Source organism: Hetaerina americana, unplaced genomic scaffold (genome assembly GCF_022747635.1).
Source record: "Hetaerina americana unplaced genomic scaffold, ioHetAmer1.1.p SCAF_18, whole genome shotgun sequence".
Taxonomy (NCBI): domain Eukaryota; kingdom Metazoa; phylum Arthropoda; class Insecta; order Odonata; family Calopterygidae; genus Hetaerina; species Hetaerina americana.
In genome coordinates, this window is record NW_027286741.1 from 97,516 (window position 1) to 112,192 (window position 14,677).

The 14,677-nt window shown below is 37.4% G+C and overlaps 1 protein-coding gene across 2 annotated transcripts in view; it reads left to right on the forward strand.

Moving 5' to 3' along the window:
* The window catches only part of LOC139687229 (NFX1-type zinc finger-containing protein 1), a 51,917-nt gene extending 47,684 nt beyond the window's left edge, over positions 1–4,233 (forward strand). Inside the window, exon 11 of one of the 2 annotated variants that reach the window (XM_071584355.1) lies at positions 3,172–4,233. In XM_071584355.1, coding sequence (XP_071440456.1) covers positions 3,172–3,866 — 695 coding nt within the window. In that variant the 3' untranslated portion in view covers positions 3,867–4,233. Of the gene's footprint in view, positions 1–348 lie in introns of both variants that reach the window. The other variant, XM_071584356.1, reaches the window with a different exon arrangement.
* The last annotated feature ends 10,444 nt before the right edge of the window (positions 4,234–14,677 follow it).

Here is a 14,677-nt window from a genome sequence, read left to right on the forward strand (position 1 = left end):
CGTGGACGTTTTCCCGGCCATCACAAAACTCCCTGCACCGCTTACGCACGTTTTGATGTCCATACACTTCTCACCGTACACTTCCACTAAATGGCAATGAATTTATACCGGAGAAGCAGTCATCAGTTGGCTTTGCGACGCGGCAGTAGAAAGTTGCGATGCCGGTATTGAGAAGATGCTTACAAGGATGCAAGAAGTAATTGTTCATCCTGGCGACCATGTAGAAAAATGGCTAAATTCTCAGCTTTTCCAACGATGCACGCAAAGTTCACTGATCCCTCACTAATTTCACATTGTTTAATACTTGTAGGTCAAGGGTCTCTCATTATTTCCATTGTACCTTTACAGAATATATCCAGAGCAAGAAATGCTTGGATGATCTTCAGTGCTTGGTGAAGAGGAGTAGAAGGGAAAGTTTTGGTGCCTTTGTTCTTAATTCCCTGGAAGCACGAACGGAATTTGTTCTGTCGGTCGTTGAGCATTACAATGAGCTGAAGGAGAAGGTCAATCCCAATTCAAAGCTGGATTGTCGTAAGGTGGCCAATGTGCTCATTAAAACCATACTGTGCCGATTGGATGCTATCAGTGTTCAGGAGCACAGTGATATTAAGGGGGAGTGCATGCGTTTCTACTTATTGATGAAGTTGGGTGCTTTGGAGAACGTCAATGGATTCACTTCCGGCTCACAGCCTTATTGGTACAGGGTGTATGAAGAATGCAGATTGGTGGTCGAGGGAATGGCACCATTCAAGATGGAAATGTATCCAGAAATGAATAAGAAATTAAATGATGCATATAATTCAATTACAAATGGAAACATTGGTCTATCCAAGCATGAGATGAAGGAAGTAGTCAAAGCAATCAACTTGCACCAAGGCCATTGGATCAGGTGCCCTAATGGGCATGTTTTCGTTATTGCTGATTGTGGAGGGGCAGTGAGCTTAGGGAGGTGCAATGAATGCAGAGAAAGAATTGGTGGAGCCGACCACCAATTGCTTTCAACCAACAGGCGGCTACAAAATGTGCCTGAAGGCCTTTAAAAGGGTAGCTAGGGACAGATTCCACGAAATACCAGGCGAACTCATCTTGGAAGAAATTCCATGGACTTATGTCATTTGGAATTCTTCCTGTGAACATTTTATGGGAGACAGAAGTGGGTGGCATCTGTCTTTAGTTGAGAAATGTATACCATGCCCATTGTAAATTCTGAGTTGTTTTAAATGTTTGGAATAGGGAATGCAGGAGGTCACCGTCTTGTGATAGTGTTCCTATAAAGGTGACCCTCTGAAAGGAAAGTATACTCCTGTACACCGGAAAAAAGAAAAGGAATTTCTGTTATTTAATGATTAAAAATTCTGGCATAATAATTATAATAGTTGATTGGTATCTCCAAATTAATTCTGCCTTGTTTTCTTCCTGTGTTGTGCAATACTGTAAACACTGATAAATTCATTATTTTCGGCACGTGTCAAAATGTCTTTTATGTAATCAATCCTCTAAGTGATGTTGGTACAGGTTTGTTGATCATTCCTTTTAATTTCATATTGAGTGATCCTCCTGATGAATGTGGGCCAAATGGTCACCAAAAGTACTTGTGGTTACCATTTAAAATTTGAATGAAACTTATAGTTAATGTCAAGTTGCTGGTTTGCATCCAGACCGTCAGGAATTATGCTAACATTTGGGTGCCAATTGTATGATGAATTGAAAGTAATCCCAAAGCTGGGGTTTTTTTATTTTTATTTGATTTTCAGTTCATACAGGTGTTGATAGCCTGAGTCATTTGAGTAATTGCTGAAACAAAATTTCAGTATTTACTTTTCTGTCAGCAAGGTGAAAACGCCTATGAATGGAATGCTGAGCAAATTCCTGTGCAAAATATCGATTTGCATAATTATTTGCTAATGTGCAGAAACATGTTAAAGATACCTGCAAATCACCTTTTTATAAAATCCACATGGGAAGAGAATAATTGCCAACCATTTTTCAAATGAAAGACATTTTTATGTGAATGAAAAATCCATTACTTTTATATGTGAAAATTTCACCATCTTAAAGACATTAGTACTTGTAACAGTAGTTAGGGTTGGTAATGTTTAACTCTGCAGTCCATTTATATAACACGGCACATTAAAAATTATATTTCAGTGAGGCATCACAAAGGTGTTTAAACATAAGCATTCATGGTTGTGTGATTGCGTGTGTAATTTAAATTTTTCCTGTGACGTATACATTGAAAAATGATGCGACTAGGAACTCTGCAGAAAATTGTTCTTGATCTTTTTTGTCTACTCCTAATGCCGTTACGTAACTAGTTGCAATAGGTTGTGGAATTGAAGCGTTTACTTCAATCATGCACCGACCATTGTTTGTTAAGGATCATAATTTTACTTATCTCTCCCAATTAACATTAAATCTGCATCATCTAGTTTGGGAGAAGAAACATCCTCTGTTTCTTACTCTAGATTTTTGTATTTATGTATTTTTGCCATTTTGTAGCGTGTTTTGTTTATGTATTAAGAATCTCACTCAAATCAGTTCAGTAATAAAACAATTGTTGTTGGTAGAATATACACAAATTGGAAAAGATGTTTTGTCAATTATCTGCTGAGAAATCAGCCCACTACTCCATAGCCAAAGCCTACCGCGATGTGGTTTTTAAAGATATTTAATTATATTAAAGCAATAATATAATACTTCTGTCGACATTATCTTTCCATATTTCTAATAACTTTATCCAAGCAATCAGTATTCCATGAATAAATGTCTGTTTTTAAGCATTGGAGTTTCTTTTGAAAAGTCCCCTTATTTTTAATTTCATATCTGGAGTTTGACTCAACATCAGTGCGATGCATTTAGTAATTCATGAATCATAATATATAATTAATGGTGAAAGTAAAGAATGAATCAGGCAATCAATGCAAAAGGTGGGGGAATTCAAGTTCAAATGTGTTTGGCATGTGGTAATTATTCAACAGCCTTTGTTGATACTGGTAATATAAGGTGACCATTTCTGTGTAATTGCTCTATCATAGGAGAAGACATAGTGAAAAATAATTATTCCATAAATAAAATGAAAAGTTGACAGTAAGTTAATCTCAACCTTAATTATGGTGTTCATACGTCGGGTGGAAGCTATACTCTAACATGTTCCTTTGGTGATTGTTACAGACTTTAAGAAGAGTAAGAGTTCCTTAGATGAATTGCATCACCTCGTTTGGAGGAGTAAGAAGGCTCACTTTGGTGCTTTTGTCCTCAATTCTCTGGAAGCGCGGACAGAGTTTGCTCTCTCAATAGCGGAACATTGGCATGAACTTAAGAATAAGGTCAGTCAGGATGGGACACTGCAGGATTGCCTGAATACTGCAAACCTTCTCATCAGAAATATTCTAAGCAGACTGGAGATGATTTCTCTGCAGGAGCATAGTGATTTTGATGGCGAATGCAAGCGTTTCCACCTGATGATGTTATTGCGTGCTGTACAGAATTTGTATGAATTCAAGAATTCCCATAGTACAAATTGGATCGAGAAATATGAAATCTGTCGTGTTACCATTGAGGATGTCAAAGCATTTCCCAAAGACAAGTACAGTGAAATATTCAATAAGATCCATGAAGTTCGTAAATTATTATCTGCCGCTGACATTGGCATTCCCAGGATTGAAATGAAGCAAGTAGTTCAGGCACTTGGCCTACACCAGGGCCATTGGTATACCTGTCCCAATGGACACGTGTTTGTCATTGGTGAATGTGGTCGGGCCATGCAAACGGGGAGATGTAATGAATGCGGTGCCGCAATTGGAGGAAGTCACCACACACTTCTGCATACTAATAGAAGCCTACGGAATTACCCCGAAGGCATTTAAAGCAAAACTCAGGTGCTGCTAATTGATTTTTCTATTCGGCCCCAGAAGCAAAATTTTATACCATAGCGTAGTGGGATTGGAAGTGCAAGGTACTCGCTTAAATCTCTTGGCCCTATGAATATTTACATAGGCATGACGTGACATTATGTGATAAAATATGTATTATTGTTCTGTTTTCAGTTTCAATGCAGTGTGGCATTATATTTTTTCAAAATAGACATTGAGCCGCAATTGTTTCAGGTTTTGCGCTAAGTTTTATTTTTACCAGGCTCTTTGTGACCTATTAATTTTGTGAAAGTATGTATGTGCCAGTTTTTAATGTTTTAAGAAATGGTTCATACTGTAGCATTTTATATATATATATATATATATATATATATATATATATATATATATATATATATATATTATATAAATATTATTTTTCAAAGTCTGCAAAGGAATAGAAATGAAAATTTTTCAACCATGGAAATGTAAAGGAATGTTACAGGGAAGCATTTAAAGTTACGGTCATTAGTTAATCCCCTAGGATAATACAAGGTGTGGTACAAATATTGTGAACCTGTTTGCAATTTTGCTGTCATTACCTGAACTTTTGAATCCAAGTGATTTAATTTTTTTATTTTGCATTTCTTTTTGCTTAGTCTTTCCTTCCATCCTCATAGAAGTTTCATAATTTTTTGAAACGTGACTTAATCATATGTGCCTTCATGTTGAGGTGCTAGGCATGCCATTAAAGTGAGAGTGAATTGCAATAATAGAGAAAATTTCTGTCTCTTGGCTGAAAACTTGATTGTGTTATGCAAAGAATCAAGTAATAATGGAAACATGTATTATAGGTGAAAGTGGATGGTAATAAGAAGGTATCCAGGAAATGTGTTTACTGGCTAGGTATTGTAAGTTTTATTTCTGTTTTCATAGTACGTTTCATCATTTAAATTTGCATTGAACTGTATATCTTACGTTTTATAATTTCAGTTATCTAAGTCATGTTAAAAGTAATATGGTAAAGTGATTGGTGTTATCATTTATTATTCTTGTGCCTGCTGCTTTGAAGTGAATTGAATAAAGAAAATGTATTATTCTGTAGCTGCCATTAAAAGGGTTTTTTTATAGGCCATTAAAAAGATTTTACTATTATACTTTTAAATCTTAATAGTCATGCTGACTTACATAAAAGATGTTTTTGGTAAACTATTTTTCTGCCAGATGAAATTTCATTGAAGGAATGGCCGAGATAATATGCAGATCATACCAATGTCATCCATATATTTACTCTATGGCACCCTATCATGTCATACTTATATTGAGATATTGAGTCCCTGGTATTTTTCAGCACAAATTTCAATATGTACTTGTGCTGGAAGATGTAACATACCTTGATGATAATAAATTTTAACTTGTGTTCTATGATGCTGCATTTCCTATGTCCTCATTATTCTCTAGCCTTTGGGTATTTTTGTTACTGGTGGGTTTCAATTCAATTCTGTCATAGTTCTCACAAAATTAATCTTGAAGACAATTGTTTGAATACTGCAATGTTGTTGTGAGCCGAATACACAACTATGTAGTATTAGCATGAAAGAAAATTTTTATTATAATTGGTAACACTATTTTCATTCCGCCTCCACTAATATCATAATCATAGTTCTTTATTAAATGAAGAATAGAGTGTATCTTTCAACTGTCCTTTATTCACGTACAGCCAGTTTCAACGCTCAAGTGTCATCACCAGGCAAGACCTAGTAGACCAACTAGTTGTACGTGAATAAAGGACAGTGGAAAGATGCATTGTATTCTCCATTTAATAAACATGAATTTCCACAAAGTTGAGCTGGGAACAATTTAATATCATAGTACTTTATCAGAAATGTGTAATTTAAAACGAGGGAATAAGTGTACTTCAGGAGAAACCCTGTGTTGTCATTACCATTAATAACATTGATATAGGGAGAAAAGGTGCCTGTTACAAATATGCATTATCAAGTCATTAACAATGTTCACAAATTATTGTGTTCATTTTTAAACAAACTAATTTAATTGACTTGGAAGATTACAATCAATTTTTATAAAAGTACTTGACTGCCATAGTGCTCAACTTATTGACATGGTGCCTAACAGCCGTGAGATGAATGACTGGAGGACTTGAGTCTATCTCAATGGGCCTGGATATTCACTTTCATAATTGCCTCTGATGTAATGGTTGTCACTGCCCTTGGAAGATGGTGTGCTCCCACTTGGTTTACTTCACAGACTCAATGCGTTCTCCTGATGTCTAACAAGAGTGGCCATTTGAAAATTCTTGGTGCAATATCCCTGGAGATGAGGATTCCTAAGTTTCTGATGCCTGAAATCTGAAAATTAATTAACTCCAAAGGGCCATTTGACAACCTTGAAATGGCATTTTTACTTTTTCACACATTATTTTCTCACCAAATTAGAAGTTGGTATTTTGACATATTAAAACTTTTTTATGCTTATTTTGGCCACCCAAATGGTCAGCTTTGAAATACTGTGAAACTTACTTAAAGCTAATGAGGAGACCAGTCTTTTACTTAGCTACAAAAAAGATTTCGATACATCCAGACTACGGCATTTTTTCTGCGGACATCGCAGGATCACAGGCCTTAATGCCGTTAATTGACTCAAGTTAACAGATGCTTAACAGTTCACCTTGGTCCGCCATTATAACCGTTATTATCCAATTTTTATTCTTAACCCTCTTAGTGCCGCGGGCCTATATATCGGCTTTCGTATCCCTGGCGAAAAGTGCGGCGGGCCGATATATCGGCTCTTGTGTAGGCTATTGTTTAAATCATTGTAACCTCTGGTTTTTTCTTTAAAAATTTATGGTTTTTGTGCTATCGATAGGTTGAATTCCATAGAATTACGCAACTAATTTTTTATTAGCAATTTTAAATGCTTTTCAAAAGGTATAATTCTTACTACTATTTTTCGTTCAGTTTTGTACATGTCGGGAAGCTCAGCCTAATTGTTTGCTCGTTTTTTTCTGAGTGGTCTTTCCACTATGAAAAGCCACTGAAAGGCTACTAATCTGTTTTCATCTGTAATCTCTTGAATGTGTTATGGTGTCGTGGTGTTGATATATAGCTGCTTATTCAGACTTTGTTGAGACAATGGAAATGAAAGCACTGCTTTGTAATCATTTTGGTTTCTCTTGCCGTCCATCCTATCTAATCAATTGCGCCCTGTGGTAGTAGTAGTTTTGAGGGGAGGCGACCGACAGTTAAGGTCTCTTGCGCCATAGGGGATGGACAGGAAAGGAAGAAGGGTGGAGGGAAACCCGGCGTCGGCATTAGCCTACTTTTTACGAAAGGCGCCAAGGGCGCAGTTTAACGTCCCATCCGACGGACGGTGTACTCACTCAAAGTACCCTCCACAAAGCACCTCAAGTAGGGATCGAGATACCTCTGAAAAATATTCAACACCGCCGGGATTTGAACCCGCGCCCTCAGGGTGGGAAGCCAGTACGTTAGCCCCCGCACCATCTCGATCCCCTTGCGCCCTGTGTAATGGATTACATTGTCAGCAGTTCTCTGTGAGTTAGAACTTGATTTTTTCTGCCTTAGATTGTAAGCACATAGCCGCAGTCTCAAGGAAAGGGGAAAAGTTCCAATTTGACTCAGTGAGATCAGCCTTTTCAACTAAATCGAACTATGCAGAGACTGACAAAAAAATTTGCAATTAAATGGTTTTTCTTTATTTATTTATAATATTTTCTACTGGTCTTTTTAATTCTTTATTTTATTTAAATATCGTAGTTTTATTGAAAAATGTTTTAAAAAAATATTAGTTTTGTGTCTAAAAATCGAAATATTATTGCTTAAAAAACATTCTTCAAATTTATGATACTGTAATAATTACATTTATTTTTCAGATGATGTAAATGTATTATATCATTATTAACTACAATATTATATTTTAAAATAAAAAAAACTGTATATGGATATGTAAACAAAAAACTTCATAATGTTTTTTTTCCTAAGGTGATACATTTTCTTAAATTACCCTTCGCACTTCTCACTAGTACCCTTGAAATCCCCGCCGCACTAAGAGGGTTAATGAATAAAAATTGAAAATATTGTCTGCATCCTCTGGTGTACCTTTGCTGTGACCCTTTTAGTGACAGATTTAACCTATGCTCCTCTTTCGACTCAACACCATCTCTATACTATAACGCTATTAGTATTGAAGAATGATCTGGTACTTTCCCGGCGAATAATGTTTTCCAAGATTATTCGGGTCTCCCACCGGGTCCACGTTCGTAGGTTTGCCGACGTTTCGATGGCCGAGTCGTCCATCGTCTTCAGGGCATGAAGACGATGGACGACTCGGCCATCGAAACGTCGGCAAACCTACGAACGTGGACCCGGTGGGAGACCCGAATAATCTTGGAAAGCTATTAGTATTTCACGCATGCAGACTATGATGCAGGATATCTACAGGCAAACATTACGAGCTCCGCTGGCATCAAGGAATTTTAAATGTGGAAATATAACAATAAGTGAAGAATAAAGTCCTACCACACCAAATCAGTATTTTTTATGAATAATGTATGAAAGAAATCAAAAGGGCATATCGTGAAAATCAACATCTGAGGCCAAAAATGCTGGTCGGATGCGAGTATGATGACCACTAAGCTCACACGTCATCCTCCTTCAACAAATCTACAAATCATAGTCTTAGAACTCAGACCCCCGAGAAGTGGACGGCCCTTGAGGTTGATTGTTCATAACCGAGGTGGTAGAATGTCTATGATTCAGGTTGCAATTGGAGTTGAAGAAATAGAACTTTTCTATTTATTGAAGAGAAGATAAAAATTCTTATTCGGGGGTGGTCTGAAAAGTTTCTGACCTCAGAAAAAATGTCTTGTATCTTTGTTAGGTTGGAAACTTTTCAGACCACCCTCATAGAGATGGACAATAATCCTAAAATTTCAAGAAAGGAAATGGCTAAGATTTAGACTACTCCTCTCTTTGCTGTTTTAGCTCAAAGAGGTCCCATTGAAAAAGCTGCAGTTGAGGGAAACTTAAAAAGAAATTAACTAAAAACAGCAAGGAATGAGGAGTTAGATAGAGGATGTGCTTGCGGAATGGTTTTACAAGCTAGAGCCAATGGCATCCATTTCAGTGGAAGATGCCTCATTCTCTCATCAATTTAGTTGATAACATAGTGTTAGTTTGTGTATTGAAACAGTACTGCAAGTGCCTTAAGGGAGGTTAAAATGATGCGTGAGAACAACTTACGATGTAGAAAGGGGCAGTTAGGTGATGGAAATGGTGAGAATTTGATTAAAAAAGGGGTAATAATTTTCAAGAGAGCAAATAAAAGTTTGCTTTAGTGGTGATTTCATCTTATCCGTACTCGTTATTTGCCGGACAATTAACATGAGTGACAATAGGTAAGTCAAAAGGGAGAGAACTTGCCTCAGTATAGGTGGAATTTTGTTACGTGCAGGATTGTTAAAGATAAGTTTTAACTGTACCTTCAGGCCAGATTGTGTCAAAATACAGCCTTGATCAGAATAATTATTTGGACAAACTTTGCTTTTCTACATACTACCTTGATCAAAAAGTTCCCGGAATAACCACCGAGTGGCGCTCCCATCGTTCCGATTTGAGTTCTGTTTTTTTTGTTAAATTGGTACATCTGTTGTTGATATTCCCTTTAAATCTTAGTGTCATAACTTGACATTTGCAAAAGTTACGTAGCCAAGAGTACATCTATCTCTGTGTGTGTTGGCGATTTTTTACAATTGCAGAAATGGATCGCAGGAAGCACTGATGGACATACCGAAAACCGACCGTAACTTTTGCAAATGTCAAGTTATGACACTAAGATTTAAAGGGAATATCAACAACAGATGTACCAATTTAACAAGAAAAACAGAACTCAAATCGGAACGATGGGAGCGCCACACGGTGGTTATTCCGGGAACTTTTTGATCAAGGTAGTATACCCTTTAATCACAGCCATTCGTCATTCAAATTGAGGCATTTATCACAGTGAGACACAAGTTTTTCAATTATAAATGTGAAGATATCTGCCGCCTTACATTTTAACTACTTCTTTACATTAGAATACAATTCTGTGTCACTGTCAAAGTGCTGTGTTGCAAGGCACATCTAGCGAGAGATCCATAATCGTAAATTGGCGATTGTCATGAATATTTTGTTGAATTTCACTGTCAGTTAATCTATCAACGAGGCTAGGCGGACCATTGTGGTCCTTGTGAACATTGGTGCTGCGGCCATTGTTAAACTGAATGCACCACTCTGTCTTCCCCCATTATTCAGTCCCCATTCACTTCACAAAATTGCCTATGAATTTCAATTGGCTTGTGGTTCTTTGCCAGTAAAAACCTAATCATAGATCTCACTTCACAACTCACGTGATTTTCTATGGCAGCGCATAATTTAACAGTTTGCGGAGTGAGAAAAGTAGAAGAATCACAGTCTGCCCACACTACCACAGCAGGATGCGTGGACAGTGTGTAGGGACGTGTATAGACACCAAGATGGTGGCTCTAGCCCCCAACCCACAACCACCTGGCTGAAACGTAATTTACTTTCTTGTCAGCCCTCGTGCATGGTAAGTACACATTTATGAGGATGCCCTCCTCTTCCCATCACCTCCCCTTATCCACTGGGGACTGGCAATGAGATTGCTGTACTTGACGGCAGTCCAGAAGAAGATCTGCTGACATTGTGAGAGAAGGGGGATGATTTTTAAACTCTGAAATTGTTACATTGTAATGCATATTCAGTGGATAACTTCGTTAAAAGTTACTGTCGTGGCATCTTCTGCAGATTCTTGGAATTTATGCGGGGACACAGTGAGAGAAGAATGAAGCCCAATGCCGACCAAGGTAGTCTTGGCCACCTTGGTGCGCAAGGGAGCATCAGAAGGAGAAATGTCAGCGACCGTATAAATGAAGAGAGAGGGTTGTTGATTCTGCAGTTGGTCAAGGCCAGTGGTGCCTCTCCACTCCAACACCCCTCATTGCCTTCCACCGATTGGAAGAGAAGGGTTTGGTGCCATGGATGGGGTAATGGCTTCCCACCCTAAGCGCATGGCTTTGAACCCTGACCTCAACACTGTCTTGGAAGCATCCTGATCCCTGGTTGAGCTGCCATGAGGAGAGTGCTGCTTCAGGACCGCATGACATTCGTCAGATGGACTATTATTCAATTGCATTGCCACTTGAGGCCAAACCCAGGTGGCACTGTACCCTTCAGAGGTTGGAGGCTCCCCACATTCTCCGAAAATCGTATCTCCACCAAATCACCCGCCTATCCTCAATGGCGCAAATGACCTCGACTGTCAATTGACCCCTTAAAAGTAGTACGGCCATCACAAATACTGCTTTAGCTGAAGTTAATATCTCCTTTTTTATCTACCCTTTCAACCCTGAAAGAGGCAAAGAGTGGTAGCGTCATTCTGTGTTTCTTTTCTTTTCTTACCTGTTTTTCTTTTACACCATTATTATTATTTGGTAATCTACCGGTTAAGGTAGGTTATTTAGTTTTAATTGTGTATTATAATGTATTTTAATCATTAGATGGGTGTACTGCAGCCTTCCAATGCAGAACCTGTAAAATTCACTTGGAAATTTGCTATGACATAGTCCAAGCAACATAACGAGGCTTTTGCAATTTTTAGTTATATCTGGAAAATGAATGGAGGGAAAGTGCAAGCAAATCTGGCGCCTTGCCACAATCACTTTGATGGTATCCAGTGTTCCAAAATAGTTGTCTTTCAAGCTCATTTTTATTTCAGGGAGCAATATGATATCCGGAGGTGACACATTGGGGTTTTTGGGTGGCTGGGACAATGTTGTCATCTTGCGTTGTTTGGCCAGATGCTCGTTATTTCACGGGGAAGGCAGCAGGTGCTGTGGGAGTAGGGTGCGTTGACCTTTAGAAAAAGTGCACCCTTGCTGTTTTGAGTAGATAGACCTGGATCATGAGATTTAATGGCATTTCTCTGTTGCACAGCAATGAGGGAATACTTGATTCGTTTTTATTTCTGTAATATCCTTTTCATCATTATAAAATGTTCTGTGTAATTCTTGGGTAACCCTATAATTCATACAATGATCTGTTCATGAGGAAGTCGTGGACCAGCTTTTTCATGGTCAGTTAACTCAATAGTTGGTAGTAGTAGTAGTATTTAGGGGACATGACTGACAGGGGACATAACTATGTTTCCATTCCCAGATGGATTGCTGATGATGCATTTGACAATTGCGGTTTAAGATAATTAATTTGGAATCAGTTTAATTGAAATGCTGTATATTGCTTATTTGTTCACATTATTGCAGAATTAATGCCATTTGCTTCCCGAGGAAGTATCGATTAATGAGCTATAGGTACATTGCAGTAGTTTTACGGAGCTGAAACTACAATTGCACAGGCATTACGGAGTATGACTGGTAAAGCAGCAAAGGCACATCAAGTTTCCACACCTATTCTATCAAACAGAATCACAGGCTATACAGTGTATGGTATGGCTTGTTGCTCCACTTGTAACTGGTAAGGTAGATGTTAATTTAGATTCAAGGTTGTTAGAGTTTCAACAACTAATCTGAATGAATGCATTACTGAGGGTGAACATTGGCGAGTGGTTTGGAATATCTGATCAACTACAGACAACAGCAAATAAATATACAGATGTGAGACTGCAAGCAGCTGACTGGAGCTTCAGTTTAGCTTGGTGAATAGTTAGCAGGTGGTCACGTGTATGTGGCAAACATTTCATTTGGTAGAAATGAACAGAGATATTTTTTTCAATAATGAAAATAAATAATGTTTGAACATTTAAATGCTATGAAATGAGAAAATTGTGTCAAGTTCAAAACTTGGAGGTGACCTGTGATGGCTTTTACAGGTTTCCCTTCACTTCGGACAAATGCCAGAAGATACTATGTCGGTGTAGCAATAATAAAGAACTTCTCAAATGAACTTTTCATTTGCCCCTGGTGATTCATGGTGAATACATACGTTGCCATACTAGCAGCAGGGGACATTTTCTCTGCTTCATCCCTTCTCTAGAATTTGGGAAAAGGTTCCTTTCATTATGTTTACACTTCTACAAATGCATTGGCCATTGCCTTTTTAATTCCTAAATGGAGGATTACTCCAGGTAATGAAGCCAAAGACAAAAATGTAAAAATTTATATCTTTTTTAAAGATTAACGTTTTATAAAGAACATATTAAGATTGATCAGTTCAACATATGCATTTAAGGCAATGTGAATGCTATTTGTCACATGAGTGGTCAGTAATTGGCCCATGTCATATTGTATGAAGGTTTTGGAATTAAAGAAATGGGAATCTTTCCATTGGTACACTTGTTACTTAATCTGATGTTTAGCTTTGGCTAAAAAGATTTTTTTAAAATTGTACATACATTAGATAAGTAGACAAATATAGTGCAATGGACCCTTTTTCAACTTTTAGATGTTCAAGATATTTAAGATAAATATATTACATTTAAGTACAAAATACCGTTGAGCCTCTAGATTAATCAAGTAATTATTTTTTTAATGCCTATATTAGGCAAATAAGAACTGAAGTGCATTCGCTAATTGCTTTTATGCTCTTCTTAATGCTTCATTGCAATCATAGTAAGGATGGGCGATGAGTTAGACCCAGGAGATAACGATTTTCTGGCTGAAAGTATTGCCAGTTCATTAGCGATTCCAGGGTGAACCATGTAGAGGTGATCTAGCTTTATATCCCTTGCCTTTTTTTCAATATATGTTACGTGAAATACCATAAAACACTTAAATTCCATATCTAGGTCAAACCTATTCATTCGCCAACATTTTGTTGAAAGGCCATGTAATACAATCTCTATAATTATATTTCATTTACACTTTCATAAAGTTATCAATTTAAATGGGAGAAATAATTAAAGTTTAGTAGGATCAATTCGCAGTTCATTTCAGACAACCGTCATTAAACCTACGTTTATGGGTTCAACTGCATTATGATACAAAGAAAAATGAGCAAAAAGCATGAGTTTAGAACGGAAAAATACACGCATATTATACAAAAACCTTGCTCGAGAGCTGATAACCCGAAGCATGGGTTCGAGCCCAGCCTCGTGAATGGTTGTTGGGCCAACACTAGTATTTTGGCCCCTAATGACAAGCCACGAGCTTACCTGGAGCCCAATGATCACACGGACCACCAGCTCCGGAAAACAAAAAGGTGATATCTATTCAATTCACCAAAGGAAGACTAAATTATGGCAGTCCTAATTGCGCTTCGTAAAATCTAATCATCCTGGTTATTGGCAAACGAAGTAATGATTACAAAGTAAATGAAGTTGGACAATATTTCTGCCACAAACCGTTGTCTACCACATAGACCATATATAACAGATCTAGGTACTATATTAAGATTATTATAAATTACTGGCCACGGTAAAAATCAGCACTGTGGGGTAGGAACTTCAGAATGTTACCAAACATTGATTATCAATAGATTTGCACGATAGGCATAAATTCAACTTAAAAATTTAGGTTTCATATCTCTCTCCAATATTTGTCGGAAGGGGATTCAATTAAAATGTAGTAAAATGAATTGCACTATATAATGAATAATTCGAGTAACATAGAAACATATCCTGTGATAGAGTTTTCAAGAAAGTGTTAAAGATACCATCATGTGTGGTATAAGTCAACGAGATGAACGATCATTCCAGATATTTTCGATGTATTATTAGCCATAGAAAATACCATGATCGGCATCAAGCAGTTTATACAATGGAATGAGAGGAGG